The 20,866-nt window shown below is 45.1% G+C and overlaps 3 protein-coding genes across 4 annotated transcripts; 1 reads left to right on the forward strand and 2 right to left on the reverse strand.

Moving 5' to 3' along the window:
- Positions 1 to 161: 161 nt before the first annotated feature.
- On the reverse strand, positions 162 to 4,699 carry Had1 (beta Hydroxy acid dehydrogenase 1). The gene is made up of 6 exons (XM_077631157.1): positions 4,302 to 4,699; positions 3,646 to 3,880; positions 3,286 to 3,447; positions 2,137 to 2,331; positions 1,165 to 1,270; positions 162 to 523 (listed from the first exon to the last, which is right to left on the reverse strand). Exons 1-6 carry the CDS (start codon positions 4,331 to 4,333, stop codon positions 318 to 320), a joined length of 936 nt encoding a protein of 311 aa, XP_077487283.1. The 5' UTR covers positions 4,334 to 4,699; the 3' UTR covers positions 162 to 317.
- A 929-nt stretch (positions 4,700 to 5,628) lies between these two features.
- On the reverse strand, positions 5,629 to 11,586 carry LOC144098475 (osteopetrosis-associated transmembrane protein 1). The gene is made up of 6 exons (XM_077631161.1): positions 11,074 to 11,586; positions 10,676 to 10,793; positions 10,487 to 10,599; positions 10,290 to 10,415; positions 7,409 to 7,571; positions 5,629 to 5,994 (listed from the first exon to the last, which is right to left on the reverse strand). Exons 1-6 carry the CDS (start codon positions 11,386 to 11,388, stop codon positions 5,915 to 5,917), a joined length of 915 nt encoding a protein of 304 aa, XP_077487287.1. The 5' UTR covers positions 11,389 to 11,586; the 3' UTR covers positions 5,629 to 5,914.
- A 183-nt stretch (positions 11,587 to 11,769) lies between these two features.
- gdl (gonadal protein gdl) lies at positions 11,770 to 17,459 on the forward strand. Of its 2 annotated transcripts, XR_013307186.1 has the most exons (6): positions 11,770 to 12,019; positions 13,333 to 13,489; positions 14,505 to 14,614; positions 14,744 to 14,844; positions 16,021 to 16,092; positions 17,184 to 17,245. XR_013307186.1 is itself a non-coding variant. In XM_077631162.1 (5 exons), the coding sequence occupies exons 1-5, from the start codon at positions 11,841 to 11,843 to the stop codon at positions 17,328 to 17,330; spliced, it is 669 nt and encodes a 222-aa protein (XP_077487288.1). In that variant the 5' UTR covers positions 11,772 to 11,840; the 3' UTR covers positions 17,331 to 17,459. The 2 variants fall into 2 exon arrangements, 1 of the variants encoding a protein (XP_077487288.1); XM_077631162.1 differs by lacking the exon at positions 14,744 to 14,844 and having other exon boundaries at positions 11,772 to 12,019; positions 13,333 to 13,493; positions 17,184 to 17,459.
- The last annotated feature ends 3,407 nt before the right edge of the window (positions 17,460 to 20,866 follow it).

The raw sequence follows: 20,866 nt of genomic DNA on the forward strand, positions 1-20,866 counted from the left end.
TTCTGCCCATTCATATTAGCTGGAAGTGGCTGCAAGCACTTCAATATGACTGAGTGTCTTGTTTTGCTTTAGTGTGCCAATGTCAGGATGGTGTCCTGCAAGTGTGGTTGATTTTTTTTCAGTAATGTCTTCATGCTGTTCAGGCGAGAACATCCAACTCATTTTTCAGTTGTGTGTGTGCACGTGTTGAGGGCACAACGTATCTGATATTTATTATAACTATTCAGATTGTTAACAGTGCCATGCTTCTGTATTTGACCACTTCTCCCAGATGCAGTAAGCAGTGCTTCTGGAATACGAAGCTATTCACATGTGGTCTAGGGCTGCTTCTTGAGCTTAGCAAGTTCAGCCAGCTTTGTGTCTCTCCACTGGCGCCTCTTCTGCAGGTCCTTGAGCGGCACTTTTTCCAGGAGCTCTGCATTCACCTTAGTGAGGGTTGGGCCATCATAGGTAGGCACTGGGCCAAAGGTCTTGGACACCTTCACAATGCCCTTGGCATATTTCTCTGCATATTCCAGCATCCCTGCAATCAAAGTGCAAACCGACTATTTAATCTCACATAGCAAGAGAAATGGGAGTGACAGCCAAAGACTTCTTTTTATGAGCAGACAATGGAGTCTAAGAATTAAGACATGTCCTCGGCTGACTTTGTGACTGTAGTCGCTTGTCGGCCATCGACATCTATACTAGCAGGAATGTGCCTGAGGTAAAGGACATTTTGAATTGGTATGAACTTTTATGAAGAAAGAAAGTGGGTTCATTATGCAACTAAATCTTGTTTTTGTATTTTCATGTTCAAGAAACACAGGTCGTGTATAATACATCAATGCGCTTGACTGTTTTCATTTGGAGTTCACACTGTGCATGTGTGCTTTGATGATGGAAAGCATTGCTTATATGGACAGGAACCCCCCCCCAAGAGCCCGATCGTGGCACTGTCTTGCACCACTGATAGAACCGGAAATTATGGGAAAAAAACCAGATGCTAACGAACGACACAGAAGGGACACAGCGCTTAGCGTCGTTGATTGTTAGCACCTGGTTTTTTTTCATAATGAACGTATACCAACTAGCTCAGTTTTCTGCCCTGTTGCAAGAACTGGAAACACTGCATAGCATGTGCGTGCAGGCGACACATTTTAAACTGGCAGGGTCGGAACTCACCCTCTGCATTGAGATGTGCCGTTTCCAGAGGACCAAGAAACGCATAGCGCATGCCGAGTCCTTCGGACATGACAGTGTCCATGTCAGCAGTATCTACCACACCATCCTGCAGTAGAATGGTTGCTCTGCGATCAAGTGCAACATACTGCAAGGCTTTCTGGTCTAACCACACAGTCCGAGTAGAAGGGGCTTGGCACCCACAATTGTACATAGTTGAAAGTGGCATGATATTAGCAGATTCACAGAAAACTCCAACCATTTGCAGCAGTCGTGCATTAGTAGCTGCATTCAACTGGACCTTATCTTCCAAATAATTGGATTTCTGAGCCTCACAACATCAGGGCTGTTCAGTGAAACATTTGTTGGGTCGCAGGTTCTTTGTGCGACTAAGTTTCAGTGTCTGCACAATACAGAAACAATGCGCGCAGAAAAGCACGCTTCGGCAAACTACAGCTGAACAGTGCTTAGCATGAATTTGGCATTGATAATTGGGGAACAGTGCAAACCTTCCTATTACATTTTCTCCAGGGAATATGAGGGAACAGTTGGAATGATAAGGTGCATGCCAAAGCGTGCTCTGACAGTACATGCTGTCTCGTGCAGGACCTACACTACATTCACTAGCAGTAGTTTGCTTCTTGCATAGACCAATAATCATGCACAAGCTGCAAGAACTGCTTGTGCAATCATCTTCCGAGCCATGGTGATAACTAGGGGACTTCATCCGGAATGCAACTTGCCTGAAGCCACCATGGTGGCTTAATGGTTATGGTGCTCAACTGGTGACCCAAAAGATGCGGGTTTGATCTCAGCTGTGGCGACCACATTTTGATAGTCAAAATGCTAACCTGTGTACTGTGCGATGTCTGTGCACGTTAAAGGAACACCAGGTCAAAATTATCCAGAGCCCTCCACTATGGCGTCCCTCATAGCCTGAGTCGCTTTGAGATGTTGAACCTCATAAAAACTTGCCTGGATGAGTCTCCAGCACTCATTGAGAATGGCATACTGAATGCGATTCAGTACAAAGCCTTCGACTTCCTTCTTTAGTAGCACTGGCTTCTGGCCAATCTCCTTCATCAAGGCACGAGTTCTGATTGCAACATCAGGACTGGTCCAGGGAGCTGGTACAATCTCCACAAGTGGGACATAATAGGGAGGGTTCACCTGAAACAGCATCACAGAAAGTCTCGTAACCGGAACGTCTTTTGGATCTCATATATCACTTTCGAGAATTTTGCTTCAGAATCGCGGATCAGCCAAACACCTTTGTATCTATCCCCTTGAGCTTTTTCCAACTTGTGAAGCCTGCTGAAAACAGGTGAAAAAAGAAAGCTGATGTACTGTCATAAAACAGTAGCCATTTGTCTAATGAGTAACTGCATCATGCTACAACAGCAAACCCATTCAGGTTCAGCGAATTGTACTGCGCACGCACGTGTGAAGTACCACATGCCTGAGCCTACTGTGCACACTGAAATGCAATGGCTTGGTTCTTTAGTAGCCAGTCCTACCTTTTGCGTGCAGAGTAGGAGGAGAATAAGAGGAAAGGCAGGGAGGTTAACTGGAAGAATCGGTTTGCTACCCTACACGGTTTGCTACCCTACACGGGGGGAAAAGGGTTGAAAGATGCAACAAGCACTTCGCATTAAATTGGTTCTGAAGTGCCTACAGTAGGTGCTGATGCCTTGCACTTATTTCATTCTTGACTCCTCCATATTTTAGCTGTGCAAGAAAGCGAAGATATAATAACACATCTTTTCTCCATTTTTTTTTTTTTTCCACTGCTAAAGTATGAATCTAAATGTTCCACCTCTGAGCTTCCAAATCTCAAACCAAAGTCAGTGGGAGACTGCGTTGCTCAGCCCTGATATGGAGGTACAACTCCGGATAGTGGGTTGGGCCCTGGAGGTCACCAAGTAGCATGGACTTCAAGCCACCTAGTGCTGTCAAGAGGGCCCACACGCCTGTCTAAACCTTATCCCTAACACCTACCCTCTTTGTTATATGACAAATAAAATTTTGTTCTTCACTCCTCCTTTCTTTCACAGCCTCCTGTCCTGCAGTGCTGTTTTGTGCCAGCTTACGCATACCGAATTGACTGGTAGAAATGAGTCGTACCGGATGGCCCACTATGGCCTGGTTCCTGTGCTTCATTTCTTTGGTGAAAGCTGATGGTGGGAAGCAGCTGGTTGAGCTGCAGAGGACAGTGTGGTCATCCACCAGCTTGTCCATCTCCAGAAAAACCTTTTGCTTCAGCTCTAGGTTTTCAAACACGCATTCCTGCAACAAAAAGAGCTCTGGGGGCTTCAAAGCAAAACAAAACCATTCAACAGCAGGAATGTAAAAGTTTGTTGCAGAAATTAACATTTGACGAGCATGCGTGAATATTTCTCGTTTATCATCGCGAGTGCATTGGGCAATGCACTCGCATTAAATCCATGCGTGCTCCGCTGAAGGCGGCGCATACTCGTAGCTTGCCTGCACATGAACAGCGCCCTTGAGGCATTCTGCCATAGTGGCGCACTTCCTGATCAGCTGGTGTTGCTGCTTTGACGACAGGGTGCCTCGCAGAAGGCCCTTCGTCTCGAGGTTGGCAAGCTGAGCCTCGATGTCGGCGAGCGCCTCGTCCACTTTTTTTCCGTCAACATCGAAGAGGTCCACGGTGTAGCCGGCGCCGGCGAACAGCATCGCCCAGCTTCGGCCGATGAGGCCGCTGGAAGCAACAGGTGAGCGGTTTTTAACCGTTTCTCGCGAGTTTCCACTCAGCTGTAGCGACAGCTGGGCTGGCTAACGGTATAGGCAGGAGGTGTGAAAGCTGCCTGGGCGATAAACTCATCCGAACTGTTTGAAATGACGCTGCTTCCGCGCCAAGACAGAGCAGAACTTTTAACGGATAGCCGCAGTGTGGTTAGCCTGTTCGTTTGTGCCGCCGTGTCGGCAACGCTGACAACACGGTCTGATACCTATCATCTAACTACGTTTGGTCACGTAATGCGCGGTGTTTCGAGAGGGAAATCGCGTCGCGGCAGTTTGAGGATTCACAGCGACATATTTAATCAACATGTGTACGGATAACAGGGCCTCCGTGCGTGGAAACGAACGATTAAATAGGATGGCGGACTTTCGAAACTTGCCTGCCGACGATGCCGACCTTGCCCTTGCTCATCTCTGCAGTGTTGAGAATGGTTGTCCTTCGAGTTCGCGTGAAACTACAACGCCGTTACGCGGCCTTGTACTCCGATCGCACGTACGCAAGAGCCAACGAGAAGTCGCCGTCTGCCTGGCGAGCAGTCAGTTTTCTTGACAGCAGTGCGCGCCGTTGATTCTTTTACGTTGCCGCCCGTCTGCCCCCCCTCGAAGAGACGGCCGACGATAAGGATAACGAGCTGTGGGAGAGGAGCCTCGTCGCTCTCTGCTCGATTTTTCCTCGGCAAGCACGCCTACCAGTCTTTTTGCTTGTTGGACTAGCTTCAACGCCCGGAGAGCGGCGCCTCTCCAGCCGGCTTTCAGCTGCACGCAGTTAACCACGCTCTGGCACGTGGGCGGTTTGCCTTTGCGCCCCCCGCCTATAAGAGCCTGCTTCGGCGGTATGAAAGCGCTGTGGTGTCTTGTCTTTCTTCGTCCTTGTCTCTGCTCGCGCTGTATCGCATAATGAATTACTAACTAGCCCGGTCTGCCACTCTTAACAGCGCACGTTGGGCCGCGCTAGGTAAACAGCTTAGCCTGCGACAGTCACCCGTATCATCGTGTAATCTATTTCTCGGGACACACAACGGCGATATTAAATTGGAGGCAAAATTTCCATTGCTGGTAATTGTAATAAGCCAATTTAACGTCCGAAATAAAAGTTACCGGCGCAGGTTAAGCATTTTTCAAATAAGAACATGCAGGATTGCAAGCTACAGGTAATCTAGCAATCATGCTGAAAAATCACTACTACTGCTGACTGCAATGTCCCCACTGAAATGAGTGCATCATTCATTTTGTTAGCTGTAGGTGTTCCAGCCTCCAAAGTCTATCAGATTTCATTAGAGCTAATTAATGCACTGTTTTTATTGAGTTGCCCCGTCAAATTTGTTTCAAAACTCAAGTTTTCTACACATGCTTATGCACGTATGACAAATTCTGCTTTTAACAGTGAGTGGCATTTTTGAACTCAACAAATTTAATGTGTTACATATGCTTGCACACATTTTTAGATAAGGCAGCCACAGTTTTTAGTCTTTAGCCAACAGAACATCAGTATGAGGCAAGGAACTTGAACTGCAAATCCTACGAAAGTGATTTCTAATGTATACATGCCATACCTGAACATACGAGAGCAATAGACATGATAGGGCTGACTGAGAACTCAAAATGATCAGATCCACTTCTGGAAAATTTTATACTACACCAAAAGGGCACGAAATTGCACATGCAGGAGTTCTCAATGTGGGATGATGTACCAAGCCAACTTTCCAGTATGTTTCTTAACCTTACAACATTCTTTATTCAAACGAGTGCAAAAATGAGTAAAACGAGGACGTTTCATATTAAAAGCTAGAGTAAACCTTTATATATTAACATTTCATGTACACACATGTGGTTTAAAATTTCTTGCGCCACACAATGCAGATGTACAGCACATAACAAAAAAGGGGGTGATGTAAAGTAACGTACATTATGAGCAAAAAAAAACGTGCCGAAAGAGATAACAGGGATAAACGTTAACATCAACAAATATCAGGGCGATTGCAAAAGTAGTTCGTCATGGCGGCACAAGCTTCGGTGAACAGCTGCCAGGCGATGTAGAACCATAGCGAGATCTTCGCCTCAGCAGACGCTTTGCTGCAAAGAGAAAGAAAACTCAACTGCAACAAATGTTCGGAAGAGTAAACCTTCAGTGACTGCAAAGTAGCATTTATATGCAAAATAATGTGAGATAACTGTAATACACTGTGAGAAACAACAAAACTAAGTGCACAAGTTTTCACAAAGGCCACAAATACATGTTTCACAAATACATGACTCTTCATAAGTTCCCAGAACATTTCATGTACACCCTTAGGTTACCAAGCTATGTAGTGGCATTGTGGCCAAATTTCTCTCTCAATGGTTTTGACAGCAAGAAAGATTGTCCATTTTACTGAATAAACCACTCAGAATATAAGGACTGCAACAGAAGCCTCAGCAAAGTAACTTTGCTGACAACCGCCGGCAACTTCGCCAAGTTCAGCAGTTTTTTGCAATAGTGCTCGTGTCTAGGTTTCATTCAGGGTTGTAGTTATGGCCAACTTACAAATGAGAATGGTGGGCCAATCCTACGTATGTGTGTGTGTGTGCGTATATATATATATATATATATATATATATATATATATCCTATCCCTGACCAGACCCCTGCCCATCACTTAAATCCAACCACGACTTTATTACTCCCTTCCTCCTCTACCTAGCCAAAGAAAAATTGCTACAAACTGACCATGGATTTTTCACAACAAATTCCCCTCTTCTTGCTCTTAGTAGCCATAAGATGATGGAATTGCCACCAACAAAGTATGCCCAATAATGGAAGACAGTCAAATTACAGAACACAAACTGTTGCCATTGCATGATTTTTTTTTGCCATTGCATGCAGTCTATGCTGCTGTACCACGAAAACATATGGCAACAGCTGCCAAGCTCTGAAACAAAGCTTTTATTCAAGCAGCGTTTGCAAGCAAACTACAAAAACGGTACACATTCAGAACTACAGCATCAGATTCTTAACTCGGCGTTGCTGCAGCCCGTTTTTGCTCTCTCAGCCTACAGGAGAAAACAAGTGGCATGAAATCTGCTCCATAATGCACTGATCAGCACAGCACAACAGTTTTGTCATGGAGCCACAAGTCCGGTCACTAAAGCATGCAATTTTTTAAGCAAGCAATACCGATCTGGAGAAAAAAAAAGGGGGGGAACAGCACATTGGTTGCCATTTATAAAAAAAAATGTAACAATGTAACAGCGCATGCACAAAGTTTACTGCACACATAGCATTAGAATCACACATAAGTCTAGGAAAAAAAAAAGGCTGGACATGAACTTAATATACATGTGAAAATTGGCAATGAATTGCAGAACAAAAGCAATGCTCCAGAAAAGGGCAGAGGAAGCATAGCAAAGCCATGCTGAGACAGGAAAGTCATTTCGACTATAAATTAAACACTGCAAATGGTGCATGAAGCACAGTATACACTGAAGAAAGAAGGTAGAAGTGACTAACGTTGCACTAGTTCGGTGTTCAAAGGAGTGATGATGGTGCCAGCACCAGCATAGAAGAGAATCACAAGCAGCCCCACAACTCCAGCCACAACAAAAGCTGGTGCGTTCTGGTAGTGATGTACGGAGCAAAAGTGAGAGCTCCATAGGAAACGAGTGGCATTCATCTGCAAAATGCAATGATGCATTACTTTCTGGCAACATTCAAGAGCAAGGCAACTATGGCACGAGTGAAGCTGTCAATAGCAACTGCCTGCTGACAGCTCCACATGTCCACATGCACATACCTTCGGCGCTGTGACCCAACAAATTTCGGCTATTTCAACGAATTATGTGCACGGCAGGGGTCGCTTTGCCTGCAAGCTTTTCAAAAGGGCATGTATTTTGGCACGATGTAGGGAAAATTTCTTGGGGCACAGTGCCGAGAGTGACAGAGTTCAAAATTCTAGAAACTGATATGGATATTACTCACGGTAGGCCACATGCCTCTTAATAAATAGGGAGACTAACAGTAAATGTTTAAATGTTAGCTATTCAATATTAGGTAAACAGCCTACTAGTTAATGCATCTTAGCCGCATTTTAATGCGCTACACTACTGACAAGGCTGTCAAAGAAAGTGCTCTTCTAACTCAAAAAGCCTATATTTAAAAACTGCTGAACGTCTCAGGTAAAGCACTCTGTATATACACCATCTGTGGCCTTTCCCAAGAAACAGGGCTAGGGCAACAGATTCAGCAAATTTATTTCCCTAAATTTTTAGTTACATGCTGCAAAACTGTAGGGGCACTTAAGTCATCTTAAGAGTGGAATACGATAGCATCAGACTTCACATTTGTTGCAGCTTCTGTTGCAACTTCTGTGCGTGTGTGTGTGTGCGCGCATCAGTTTCTTTGCAATTTTGGGTCCATTGACCACCATTTTCGAACAGCTAGCTGCAATAGCAAGTATCTGTTATGCTCTGATGGTGCTGACAGTTGCATAGATTGAAGTTTTGTGATTTTTAATTTCGATGTTGGGTAGGTTGTGGACACATCACAAGGCCATGTGACCTCACTCGACCAATCAACAAATTTCGTCTCTGACATCAGCAGAGCAGTTTGGCTGCTCACTACAAAGGCTGATGCTTGCTACAAACAAATACACCAACTTACAGTCGCATATCGATAAGCTAATCGTCATTTCGACATGCCATAAACCAAAGTAAAAATTGGATAGGACACTTAAGCACCACCTTATGGGTATGACGCGATAGTGTAGTGGGTTAATTAATGCCCATATATGCGGAATTGGTCATTCTCGACTTTACAGTCACAGATCCCTGGGAGTCATCATACCACTTCTGGCGCAGTGGTGGAGCAGTTAAGCAATGCGCCACTGCCCTGCGCTGGCAGGTGTTACCACCGGTGGTGGGGCTTGTGCGACCCAGGTTTCTCTTTCTGAGTGACCAATCATTAATTTAACTGCCACCTGCCACTGTGGTCAGTCTGCTCACAATCCGGTGGGCAGGTTGTGCCGATGCCACAAGGTCATGTGACCTAGGTGGCCCACCTGGTTGCTTCTCCGGGGATTTTTCACTCATGACGCCGATGGTGCAAACGCTGACAATGCTGGATATTTTGCTGAAAAAGAGCCTCAACGCTACCGTGTTAATACGCAAAAATATTGGAGATGGCTTCGATGTGACACCATAGGTGCCACGATGGTGCACTAGGCATAACTTCCACTGCGCACGTGGTGATAACAAGTGCATTAAACAAATGTACTGATTTTCCCTCTTGTCCCAGAGTCAGCAACAAAGTGGCCACTATGACACTAGTGCAAGCCAACTATACACAGACCACATGGCAGCAGCCGTTATGTTCGAGGACAGAAGCATGGCAAAAACCTGCACATTCTTCAAATATCCTTGTCACCGCCAGCTCTGGCCTGCACTGCTGAAGCTATGCTCTACACTCAATCATAGTGCTTGCAATGTCATGTGCAACTCATGTGTACAAACTCAGTTGCAGACCTTAAAGGAATCACGACATAGTCTACCTGCAAATCACAGTTTTACCTTGCACATATTGATGTTCAATTCAGTTCAATTTATTTTGCATTTTTTCCAAGCGTACAAAAAATGCGAGGGCAAGCAACAAAAAGCTGCTGATTAGCAGCTTGACGTTATACGTACGTAAAAAAGAATTAGGACTCCACGCATGCATTTGAGCTAGAAATTTCATTTTGAAGTTATTGACTCTGAGCCTCACCCCCTGGCAATGACGGCCATTATGAAGCAACCTGAGTTACGTCATAAACTGACAGTGCCGTCGTCTGCTGCACAACTACCGCGTGCACAGTCGGTGCAGAGCAAAGCGCGCCTACTTGAGTCCGGCCGTGGCACACTGTGGTGAAATCGCCGACATCGGGCAGAAGGCAGACAGAAAAGCGATGGACGCAGGCATTTGTCCCCGTCGTGAATTCCCCCTTCATCCCTCCGCACCTCTGGCCTGAACAACGAACAACCCACTACACAATGCCTATTACGTGCATTGCACAGTTCCAGGCAGTTCAGACACGAGCAAGCATTTGACTGACGGTTTATGTCGTCATAGGCTGCGATCGCGCCAGTGTTGCCTGACTGCCACACAGTCAAGGAGAACTTTTAAAAATTCAATTACAAATTATTTGCTGCAGTTAATGAGCTCATATTTAGCCCAATTGTTCCGAGATACATAGCGAACAAAATGCGATAAACAGCTTGAGTCTGAAAAATGGTGTCATGACCCCTTTAAGTGTGTAAGAGGAATAATTTGAATTATGCAGCTGTGTGGCAAATATGTAGACATACATATAAGCAATGCCACTTGTAAGTGCCACATATTTAACTACAATTCTACTTACAGCATCAACCATGTCGAAACAAATGTTGCCGTCCTTGCTTTCTTGAACCAGACCATTGTAAAAGGTGTTGAGGTCCCTGTACGGCCGTTCGCAGATTATGCACAAGTCTGTAAGGTTCTTGGATTTCTGCAAGATGTATAAATGGCATTAAGTAAAAGCATACCATTAGCAGCTGCATGTAGCCAAGATGCACTTACTGCCTCAGACTGGTTTATGCATTTGTTCATTTGAACTAACTTCTCGTTGAACATAATTGTCTCATTGCGGACGACATGGGTCCCATTCCCTTTGACAGGGTGCTGAAAACAACCTGGCAACAGCAAGCAATGCAAAATTAATTTCTCAATACAGCATAGAGACTGCTGATTAGTTGTCTCCATGCTTACCATCGCACGAAGCACTTTTCCAGAGATCATGGATGTGTTTAAAGGTTTTATCAACGATGGACACCTTCGAAGAGGAGAAAAACTGGTCCTGGCATAGCCGCGTCCCCGGATCTGTAGTCTGAGCACATGAGAACAGAACATTTTAGTACGATTAAAAACACGAAACAAAGCACGAAATATGAAACGAAGCAAGATTTAAAAACATATCGGGAAAAGCGCCACTTCAAGTTTGTGTCTACAGCAAGCAGGATAGACGGTTTGCAAATGCACATCAAGCAAGAAAAGCAAGACAGGGCATTATATTTGTTTTGAAGCATGGTTTGTGTTTCAACCAAACTAAGATAACTGACGCCAAAGCATAAATAGCTGGGAACTCAGAGGAAGTAATGCGTTCTTACATTAGTCTCAAGTTGATAGAAGATGCCGATCGCGTTTCCGTAGAGAGTGGCACAGTTTACGCACATTGTGAACGGCTGTGCCTTCATGAGCGCGCATCGCTCGAACCGCGACGTCACTTCAGCAATTGTCTGTAGAAGGTTCGTGCAGTTCTCCCAAGGGCGGTCATCGGGCACGTCTCCTATATCTACCGAAGGCCCGAATACGTGTTCGCTGGGCAGAAGCGTCCTGACTGGGGCGTTTGAGGCTCGAATAACCACCAAAGTCACGGCGAACACACACAAACACGCCGTTCGCGCTTGCAGCGGGAGCTGCATGGTGCTGGCTTGTCAGGGCGTGGTTTTTATGGTTAAGCGCCGGCTAAATCCACATTGCTTCGTTAGCGGTGGCACGGAGTGTAGGTACGCCTCCTCCTTGTCACGATTCTGCATCTGTGCCACAGCAGTCATATGGCTCAATCGCTATATGAATCACAAACACAACACAAACACATGACCTCCGCACTGGTCGGGATCGTAGACAGCGATTGGTTGGTTTTCTTTTCGTGCTTATGATAAGCTGGATAAACAGCCGCACGGTGAGCGACGAGAAAAAGAAATGTAAAACTAACATTATTATTTAGATGTCTCATTTTTTTTCTTTTATTAAACCTTTGATTTGGCGCAGTTAGTCACCGAGTTCTCAACACTGACGCGATGTGCTGTTTTTGTATTTAGCTTTTTTTTTTGCAACACACGGCGAGTGTTTTGTGATTTTGCAGGCATACGACATGAACAACTACCTGACCCACAGCGGAGTTTTGACCCAAGCAGGGCCAGCAGGGTCTTCAGTTTCGGGCGTTGGAGTGCACACCGTCCTCGCTGATGACTTTGCGAAAAAAGAACGCTTCCAGCAAAGGCATTACGCTTTACACAAGGAACTTCAGCAGATGGCCAGAGATCTTCCCCTGTAAGCCCGTCTTTACATACGGGCCGCAAAATCTTGTCTGTAATGATGTGTTATGTTTTGAGCAGCCACTGAAGAAGCCTTTTATTCTTATTTGCATCCTGAGCATAGAATACAAACAGGCAAGGCAAATAAATAAAAAGGAACAGCCAGGCAGGACCAACGTTGGCAGAACGCCAATATGGTGTCACTGTAATTAGGGGGCTCTTGTAATTGTCATTCTAATCACTCGGCCTAGGCTGCGGTGTAAATTACCAATTTCACTGATCTTGCACCACACTCACGCCATGTCCTTCCACAAGACATTTTCATTAATCTTGGAGCGTCCTTGAAATTTTTGCACCTATTATGAGAGCCGCCATGCAATTTTCGAGCTTGATTTTTGTTGTCTTATTTGGTGGCAGTGTAGTACACTTTCTAGTAGCGTTCAGCTTGTTTTTCAAAGCAGCAGTGTTTCTTTAGTCTGCACAGTCTTTGTTGCACGTGCCCTTTGAAGTCGCAACTGTTATGCAAGGAATGCTAAAATGTCCTTTGTGAAGAATGCTCAGGTGTGCGAAGCATATTGGCCCCCGTTGAATGTGGGCAGCTGTGAGAGTAAGTGGTTGAAAAGAGCCCTTTATCGGTGTGCAGTAATAGTTCTTGTTGAGCGTACACATTCACATGCATGGGAAAGTTAGCAAAAGAAGAATGGCACGGGGTTGACAGTGGACAAGAATGGCAGAAGAAGTTGTGGTGGCTACAGATTTCATGACTTGCTACTAGGTGTGGAAGCAGTTGTCATTCTTTGAAAACAAACACATTAAACGTATTTCACTCCCAGTCAGCATAATGAGGTATTAGAATATAAATTATGACTTAATATAAATTTTTGTAGGTATAATGGTCCTGTATAGCCCAGCAGAAATGGAACTGTACAGAAATTTTATTCTGCATGCTTCATTATCGCTGGGGCGTATGTTTATTTCTCCACAAATCTTTTTGTGTAGGTGCAGGTACTTCAGCAGTTGAAGAATGCTGCATTGCATTATTCGAGGCAGCAACAAGGGGGAAGGTTATGGGGAGTGGCAGGCCTGACAGTACACTTTGGAAACAAGGAGCACATTATGTGATAGTGTACAGAGCTGATTCATGTTGTACCTGAGTGAGAGCACAACATAGCTGTTGGAAGCCTGCATGTGAAGTCTGTGAATGCGAGTGTGTTGCTACTGGCATAACTGTGCAAGTACGTCCTTCACAGCTGAAATGATGTTTAAGTTTGCAACTAAGCTGCCATTGCACTTTCTTGGCATTGTAGATTTTATTTGTTCTGCTCCCAGGAACTGCCAGCAACGGCTACCCTACGAGCTGCTGTCCAGTCTCGCCAACTCCCTTTTGGATGGCACTGTCTGTGAAATTGTGCGTGGCCTCAAAGACATCCAGATGATGGAGGAGAAGGGTCTCTACGAGACACGCAAGAACGTCATTAAATCACAGGCAGGTCTGTCAAGCATTGCACACTGCTGGCCTTGTTGGTTCATTCTTCAAGAAGCGAAAGTGGCAGAGCAAATTATCAATGAGGATGCAGAGAATAAGACACGATGGGTGCTCAGCGTCAACAACACTTTATTGGATATATAGCTAATGTGTTGTGCATCTGTACCCATAAACAGACTTATTAGGCAGTGTACATTCCAGATTAATGCCTGGCTACAAGAGCAACTCAAGAAACCCTATCTCTCTTGTGCAGGACCTCCGATATACCACTCATGCTGTCTTTGCCTCCTATTTTAGTATGGAATGCTTTCACAAGTTTGTGCGCAGTTCTATCTTCACAATGGGGTATTTTGGCGAGCTAGTTGGTGCATGATGTTAAATGAGGAAGCAGCGCTAAAAACAAGACTGCACAGGCGCTCTTCTCATTCAGATTGCTTTCACAAGCAGTCGTCACGTTTCGACAGAACTTTGGCTTCACAAAGGTGAAGCCAATATTTGCAAGTTTTATGATGTACTGAAAAGTTTGCAAGTAGCCAAGGTGGCTTAGTGGTAATGATGGTTGGCTGGCTTCTGAGCACGAGGTCATGGGATTCAATCTTGGCTGCAGTGGCTGCATTTCACTGGAGGCAAAATGAAAAAGGTGCTCAAACCTATAACCTTGTGCTCAGTAGCTGAGTGCCAAACCACTGAATTCCCACAGCAGGCACCGAAATTCCAAGCTTTGAAAAACAAAATGCGCAATTTTGCCGACATCAGTCTAAGGAACATGCTAGATATAGGTTACCATTTATTGCTTTTTATGGCAGATTCATGAACCTTGTTTGGAGAGGTCCAGCTTTTTCTTGTGAGAACTAGCACCAACTCAACTATGGAGTGACGTTTGTTGTGAATTTCCGCATTTCAGAGTATAAATTGGCTGTAATGTTTACTTCGTAAATGATTAGAATGATGCCTCTTCAATGTGAACAAACAGAAAGGTTTACAAGTTGCTATCTGTGCTTATGGTGCACTCCAGAGACAAAAGTGGAGCTGCAGAGGCGACAGAGGGAGAAAAAGGAGGCCCTGCTCCTGGCTGGAGCACAGAGTCCCGCACTTATCGACTTGGCACAGGAGAAGGAAACCAAGGTGTGCACATACTGGCTGTTCATTTTTCACATCATTGAACATGTGTGTAGCATACTGGGCCATTATATTCCACCTGAAATTGTCATGCGGGATTGATCAGTCCAGTCACATTTGTTTTGGGTTGTGCAGATTGAACATGGCATTTTTTTTACACAATATACTGGGGACATGGCCTGATTGGAAAAGGAAGGGCAAACCATATAACAAGAAACAGAAAGGGTTGCCTTGAGGTGAGCAAATTGGTCCTTCAGCTATATTCAAAATAGAAGAAATGGGCACCTTTCCTTTCTGCTTCATTTTGCAGCAATCTTGACTGCATCTGTCATGTGCACAGTTTATTGTAAATGCAGAAATGTTAATTTAATTTTCCATCATCCATTGCTACCAGAGGTCAGGTTTTTGGTGCATATTTCATAGGTTCCAGCAGAGGGTTTGGCTGTATTCCTGGCTGTATCTGAGCAGCCAAAAATAACTGTGTTGAATACGTATGCTTACAAGTTTTGAACACGCCGCAGTTCAGCTGTTGATAGGATGCATCAAGTCAGGTTGCTTGAGAGACTTTTGAGTCATATTTGAATTCAGCCAAAAGAGCATTGTGGGAATGTATTGAACTTTATAAGATCTCAGGAAAGGACTGTCTTGAGTGTTGCGTATTCACAACGTACTACAGGGAACCACTAGCAGCAGAGAGAGGGCCAACAGTTTCTTATAAAATATTGTTTTGGTGAACCACCGCCTGCTGTATCATTGTTGGTGGAGTCTTGAGAGAATTTAGGTTGGTGTATGATAACAGTGCCAGCATTAGAAGAGCATTTTGTGTTGACAAAGGATTTACCTTTACACGTGCACATTAGTTTTATTAGCTGGCATATTTCTACAGTGTAGTGGTATCGGTGGTGGCTGTGCTGGTAGTGGTTGGTGTGAAGACATGAAATTTGTAGCTAGCACCTCTAATCATGTCTCAGTGTTGCATCTTGTAACATTATCAAGATCCACCCATATGGCAGAATTTTGAGAGTGCTTGTGTAACGAAATTGCAATGTTGCTGGCAAGGCTTGCCTTCCTCACATTTTGTAGCTTTGGACTGCAGTCTGCTATGCAAGCTGCAATGATTGAACTGTGCATTGTGGAAAATAGCATGCGGATTTCATTTTTTTTTTTAACTCAGTATCTTTTTAAGCCTGGCATGTCCAGGAGCACATTGTTTAATCGAGCCAGCTGGAATGGATGCTTTAAGTCGGATTGTCCATATGTGTTTGTATGGTCAGGCAACACCTTAAGACAGTTCTTACTGCTTCCATGCTGCAGAAAAACACTGCGAAAGGCATGCATGTGTGCTTGTTTCCCAATTATTTGTAATATTTGTAATTTTGGTTTGTTGCTCAATTCATGCGCTTTGTGTTCAGGCGCTTGAGCAGATGCACCAGGAAGAGCTCACCCGAGTCGATATGAGGATCATCAACCAGCTGGACCAACTTGTGAGTCTCCTGTCGCTGACCCTTTTCTGTGCTTTTCCAACTGCCACGTGCGTTTTGCTTTTCTTGCACCTTTCACTTCTTTGAAGTTTATTCTACAGTTGTCAGTTTATCACACTGCCTTCAGGTTTTTGGAATCTGTTCACATTACTTCTCTTTTCTTTTCTAACCTTCTTTACACTTGTTCGAGAGAAATATGGATTCCTTTTTCTTTTCTTTTCTAATTCAGGGCATCCCTTTCTTGGTAGAGAGCATGTTAGTTCATTCCATCTGAGTAATTGGTGTAAGGTCAGTGTAGAACGTATAGCTAACATTTATTGCGCATATTTTCATCTGGGAATTTACTCCGCTTTTGTGGCTCCTGCCAGAAATGAACGCTAAAGAATAACCAGATGTGTGAGCAATAATTCTGAAGGTATTCGCTGTATGTCTGGCTTTAATTGCAGTCTATGCTGCAGAGCCAGTTGCAAATGAAAATATGTGAGTAGGGATAACGCAGCTAAAAATCAGGTCTCTTAGTAAGCAAAAGTTCCCAGCATTAGTAGTGGAACAGAAAAAATTGGTTTTGAAAACTTGTTTTGGGGAAAGGAAATGACCTAGTAACTGTCTCAGGTATCTTGGTGGACACCTGAACCCCACTGTAAGGGAGGGGATAAAGGAGGGCGTGAAAGACGAAAGGAAGAAAGAGGTGCAGTAGTGGAGGTCTATTTCAACCACATGGGGATCTTTAGCATGCACTGAGACCCTTTGTTAAACTCTGTACATCTGCTTTCCTGCACAGCAAAAACCCTTTCATTATCGCAGAAGCTGGGTGCAGACTTTAACACCATGCCTTTTGCTGTGCACACACTGAGGAGCAGTATGAGACAGCTGCCTTGTTGTCCTTGCTTTGTGACCACAGCAGGGACAGTAAATTGTACCTGCAAAGCAATGGCTTGGTAGCTTAATCCCGTTATTGCAACAGCAACTAAGTGCAGAATGCAGGAAAGAGGGAGGAGGTGACATCCGGAGTTTTGCAAAGGGTCCATAGTGTCACCATTTCTGCGAACTGTCAGTAATGAGGAATAATGATGGAATTGAATCTGCTTCCACAGGTGAGTGAACAGCAAGTTGTCTTGGAAAAGGCGGGTGTTCCAGGCTTCTATGTCACCAACAACCCCATGGAGATAACCATCCAGCAGCACCTGCTTCAATTTATCTCAACTGTGGGCAACACTCCGCTCTTCACATCACCTCTTTAGAAATTACCACGTTTGTTGATTTAAAGTGGCCCATATTGTACATGAGCACAACACTTTTCAGGCCCAAAGCTGGCCATGCTGCGGGTGTGTATGTAAATATCGCATTGTAATAAATGTTTTGTACCATGATTTTAGCAGTTACAACTTACTGAGGCATTCCCTGAAAGTGCCCCTTGACAAAAGTTTGTTAGCTGCTAGGGTTGACAGGAGGCTGTTTGGCAGTAGAATTTATTACAGTTAGGGATTGGACTTTATCGGTTTTTAGTTTTTGAAAATTCAGTGGACTTTTTGGGTTTTTATTTCAGGATGCTGCTTTCGTTTTTTTTTTTTTATTTCAGCAAATAATATTTTTAACGAATAAGATACTGACTCTTTTCGGTGACAATGTATCAATTCTGTGTGGTCAAAAGTAATTTAAAGTCTACCTCGGTGTTTTTGTCATCCTGAACAATTTATTTACCAGTAATTGAAGTGCAAATGGTAGGGCTTGGAGCTGTAGAAAAAATTTCTACCCTCATTAAAAGAGTAACTCACGTTAAATAAAGACAAAAGTGAAGTGAAAGTTTACTTATAAGAACTAGGTCGACATGTTATCGTTGGGTTGTCACACTGCATTGAAAGCGTGGGTGGGTCATCACATGGTCTGTGCGTTGATGGCAGCAATGGATCTGCCGCTCAATCATCGTGGTAGCGAAAACATACTTTCGCGACACTCATTCGCGGTGTCGTGCCAATGTCCTACGTGTATATGATCAATTTAATTAACCGACTAACCTCTCTGAGTAGGTGATGAGAGTAAAGAAAGTGCTTAGCTAGGAGACAGCGGGGATGGCGCTTCCTGGTCTGCAGAGGTATGTAAGCTAGCAAAGCAACACCTGAAATCACACAACTGCGCTGCGTACCTGACAATACCTTCATGGCATCATGCCCCTGGTTTTACTACTTAGTTAATTTTCAACTTTAAAGGAGTATAGACACCTAACTTTTGGGTGCTTGTTTTTTTTTGTCATGATGCATGAGGCATTATTATGCGTGGATTAATCACCACGTGGTATTCTCCTACGACCACTAAATGGTTTATATTCGCATTTCTTTCTCATGCTGTTTCGATTTCGGTTTCAACAGCTGAATGAGGACTGTGGCGTCAACGTGTGCGTACAGGTCACGTGAGGCATGAAAAAACTGCAATATAATCACTGCTTCCACATTTGTTTTCATTCCGGGTCTTGAGGAAGGCTGGCTGCAGTACTGCAGTACATTATAACGATGAAGCAGCGATTATATGGACATTTTTTCATGCCTCACGTGACACAAAAGTACTCTGACGTCACAGCCATCGTTTGGCTGTTGAAACTGAAACAGAAATAGCATGACAGAAAGCCGGGCCTGTTTACCTCGCTGCATGGAGCCTGACCAAAAACCATATAACATGATGCAATGCGCACTTAAATAACCTAGTTTGAAAATTCTAGAAACTGGCGAGGGCACTGGGAGAGAGAGGGGGCGTTGCAGCACACGTTGAGTTACGTCTCCCTCCCACTGTCTTTTCGAGAGCGCTAGAACTCTCTAGAACATTTGTCTGCGCTCACCCCGCTTCTCCAAGGTTGCGGGGGGAAGAAGTCCAGGCCCCTGCTCTGGGATGCGCTTACAGCCGTACGCTTCGGGAATGCCCAGGAAATTTCGTTTTCTCTTCTTTTTTTCAGCGCATGCGCTGTATTTGACTCGTGCTCGCTATAGCGGCTTTACAGTAGGTGAAGCAAGTTTCTATTCTGAAAGCAGTGTACCATTGTCTGATATAGTTCCACACAAGCAATATTGACTCTTGTGCTATATTTTACATGTGTGGTGTGGAAAGAAACAGTAATAATTGTGGCATGGGCTGTGCGTGCAGGTGGTGGGAAGTGCATACCTGAAGGTGTTAAGTTGCCAGGCGTAACAGTACAAATAGGGCAATACCCATAAGGAGTGCACTTACAAATCTGATCTCCGAAATTGCAGATTCAATACTATTGTGATGCTGTCTCAAAGCCCTTGCCTTCATAGCTTGAACATATGGAATGCCATTGGAGTTGCACATAGACACCAGTGTGTACTAGGAGTGGAGTCCTGTGCATGAATTGTGGAGACGATGCGCTATGTTTTTGATTATCAAACTGTGTAGGGTATACACAGGGGACTGCATGTACGAAAAGGACGTTGGGCGTTAGCGCCGCATGCATCACAGGTGTGGTACTCGTTGCAGACGCATGTAGAGTATGTCGTCTTGAACACTATCACATGCGCGCCTGTCACATGCTTTCTGCCTGCACGCTGCCCCCTATGGAAAAATGTTGGGGGGGGGGGGGGGGGGCGACCGTCCACTTTGCCCCCCCCCCCCTGTTCTGGGGTCCCTGCCCGTGACTCTGTGTGACGCGCGCTCGTAGTCGCGGCTAGAGCTCTCTCTGCCCGCGCGGTTTCGCTTTCGCCCGGGTGCGGCCTCAAAATTTCTTGCTCTATAGCGTGGACGCGAGCGGCATTTTTGACATTCTAAAAACCGATACGGATATTACGGCGGACCCGCCGCGGTGGCTCAGTGGTTAGGGCGCTCGGCTACTGATCCGGAGTTCCCGGGATCGAAGCCGACCGCGGCGGCTGCGTTTTTATGGAGGAAAAACGCTGAGGCGCCCGTGTGCTGTGCGATGTCAGTGCACGTTAAAGATCCCCAGGTGGTCGAAATTGTGCCGGAGCCCTCCACTACAGCACCTCTTATTTCACTCCACCCTTTATCCCTTCCCTTACGGCGCGGTTCAGGTGTCCGCCGAGATGCGAGACAGATACTACGGCATTTCCTTTCCCCAAAAACCAATTATTACGGCGGGCTACAAGCCTAAACAACGTAATGAAAGACACGATTAACGACACCTTTCATCACATCGAAATGAAACCGGTGGGCATTGACAGCTTTAATTCCTTTAAGTTAACGACCTCCTCCTGATTTTATTTAGTCCACCGCGTGACACCAGCCAAGTGTCCTTTCCATTTCTCGTTTTATTGCTTGCCAGTCGATGGCAGAATAATAGTGTTACCGTGTCTTCACGTTTAGCATCATCCGCAGGGAAGAAAGAGCACGATGTGGAGGTGGCCGGATCTCGGCTCAGTCGTTCGGCAGGATTCACGAACGTTGCGGCGAAGAGAACGAAGTTTCGCATAGTGCACTGTCGCACGTATTCTTCCGAACGCATGTGCAAGGTGTGTCGCGTACAACGAAGCACTGACGAACGTGGTCTCGGCGGCCGAGCTGTGAGATTACTTCCCAGTTGTCCTCGGTGTAAAACTGTAGACAAAATTTCGCCTCGGACAGGCCCGCTCACTGTCGAAGACTACGTTGCTCCTAGCACGGATATCGCGTGTCGGGCTGACTGTCTGCAAGTGTAGCGCGGAAGACGTCGCACTCTGGACGCGGCCTTCCGATACCGCACCGACAGGTCGCTTCTCGAAGCCTGCTGAGTCATGGGTGTCGTCGCCACGTAAGGTTAAGTATAGCTTTCTTTAGGAAA

Source organism: Amblyomma americanum, chromosome 7 (assembly GCF_052857255.1).
Source record: "Amblyomma americanum isolate KBUSLIRL-KWMA chromosome 7, ASM5285725v1, whole genome shotgun sequence".
Classification (NCBI taxonomy): domain Eukaryota; kingdom Metazoa; phylum Arthropoda; class Arachnida; order Ixodida; family Ixodidae; genus Amblyomma; species Amblyomma americanum.

Coding starts and splice junctions, on each gene's coding strand:
- Had1 (XM_077631157.1), bottom strand. CDS start 4,333: ATGAGCAAGGGCAAGGTCGGCATCGTCGGCAG. Junction 3,448..3,645: donor AGGGCGCTGTTCATGTGCAG/GCAAGCTACGAG, acceptor TTTTTGTTGCAG/GAATGCGTGTTTGAAAACCT. Junction 2,332..3,285: donor AGGCCATAGTGGGCCATCCG/GTACGACTCATT, acceptor ATGCTGTTTCAG/GTGAACCCTCCCTATTATGT.
- LOC144098475 (XM_077631161.1), bottom strand. CDS start 11,388: ATGCAGCTCCCGCTGCAAGCGCGAACGGCGTGTTTGTGTGTGTTCGCC. Junction 7,572..10,289: donor GTTTCGACATGGTTGATGCT/GTAAGTAGAATT, acceptor TGCATTTTGCAG/ATGAATGCCACTCGTTTCCT. Junction 5,995..7,408: donor GAACACCGAACTAGTGCAAC/GTTAGTCACTTC, acceptor TTCTCTTTGCAG/CAAAGCGTCTGCTGAGGCGA.
- gdl (XM_077631162.1), top strand. CDS start 11,841: ATGAACAACTACCTGACCCACAGCGGAGTTTTGACCCAAGCAGGGCCA. Junction 14,615..16,020: donor CACAGGAGAAGGAAACCAAG/GTGTGCACATAC, acceptor CTTTGTGTTCAG/GCGCTTGAGCAGATGCACCA. Junction 16,093..17,183: donor TCAACCAGCTGGACCAACTT/GTGAGTCTCCTG, acceptor CTGCTTCCACAG/GTGAGTGAACAGCAAGTTGT.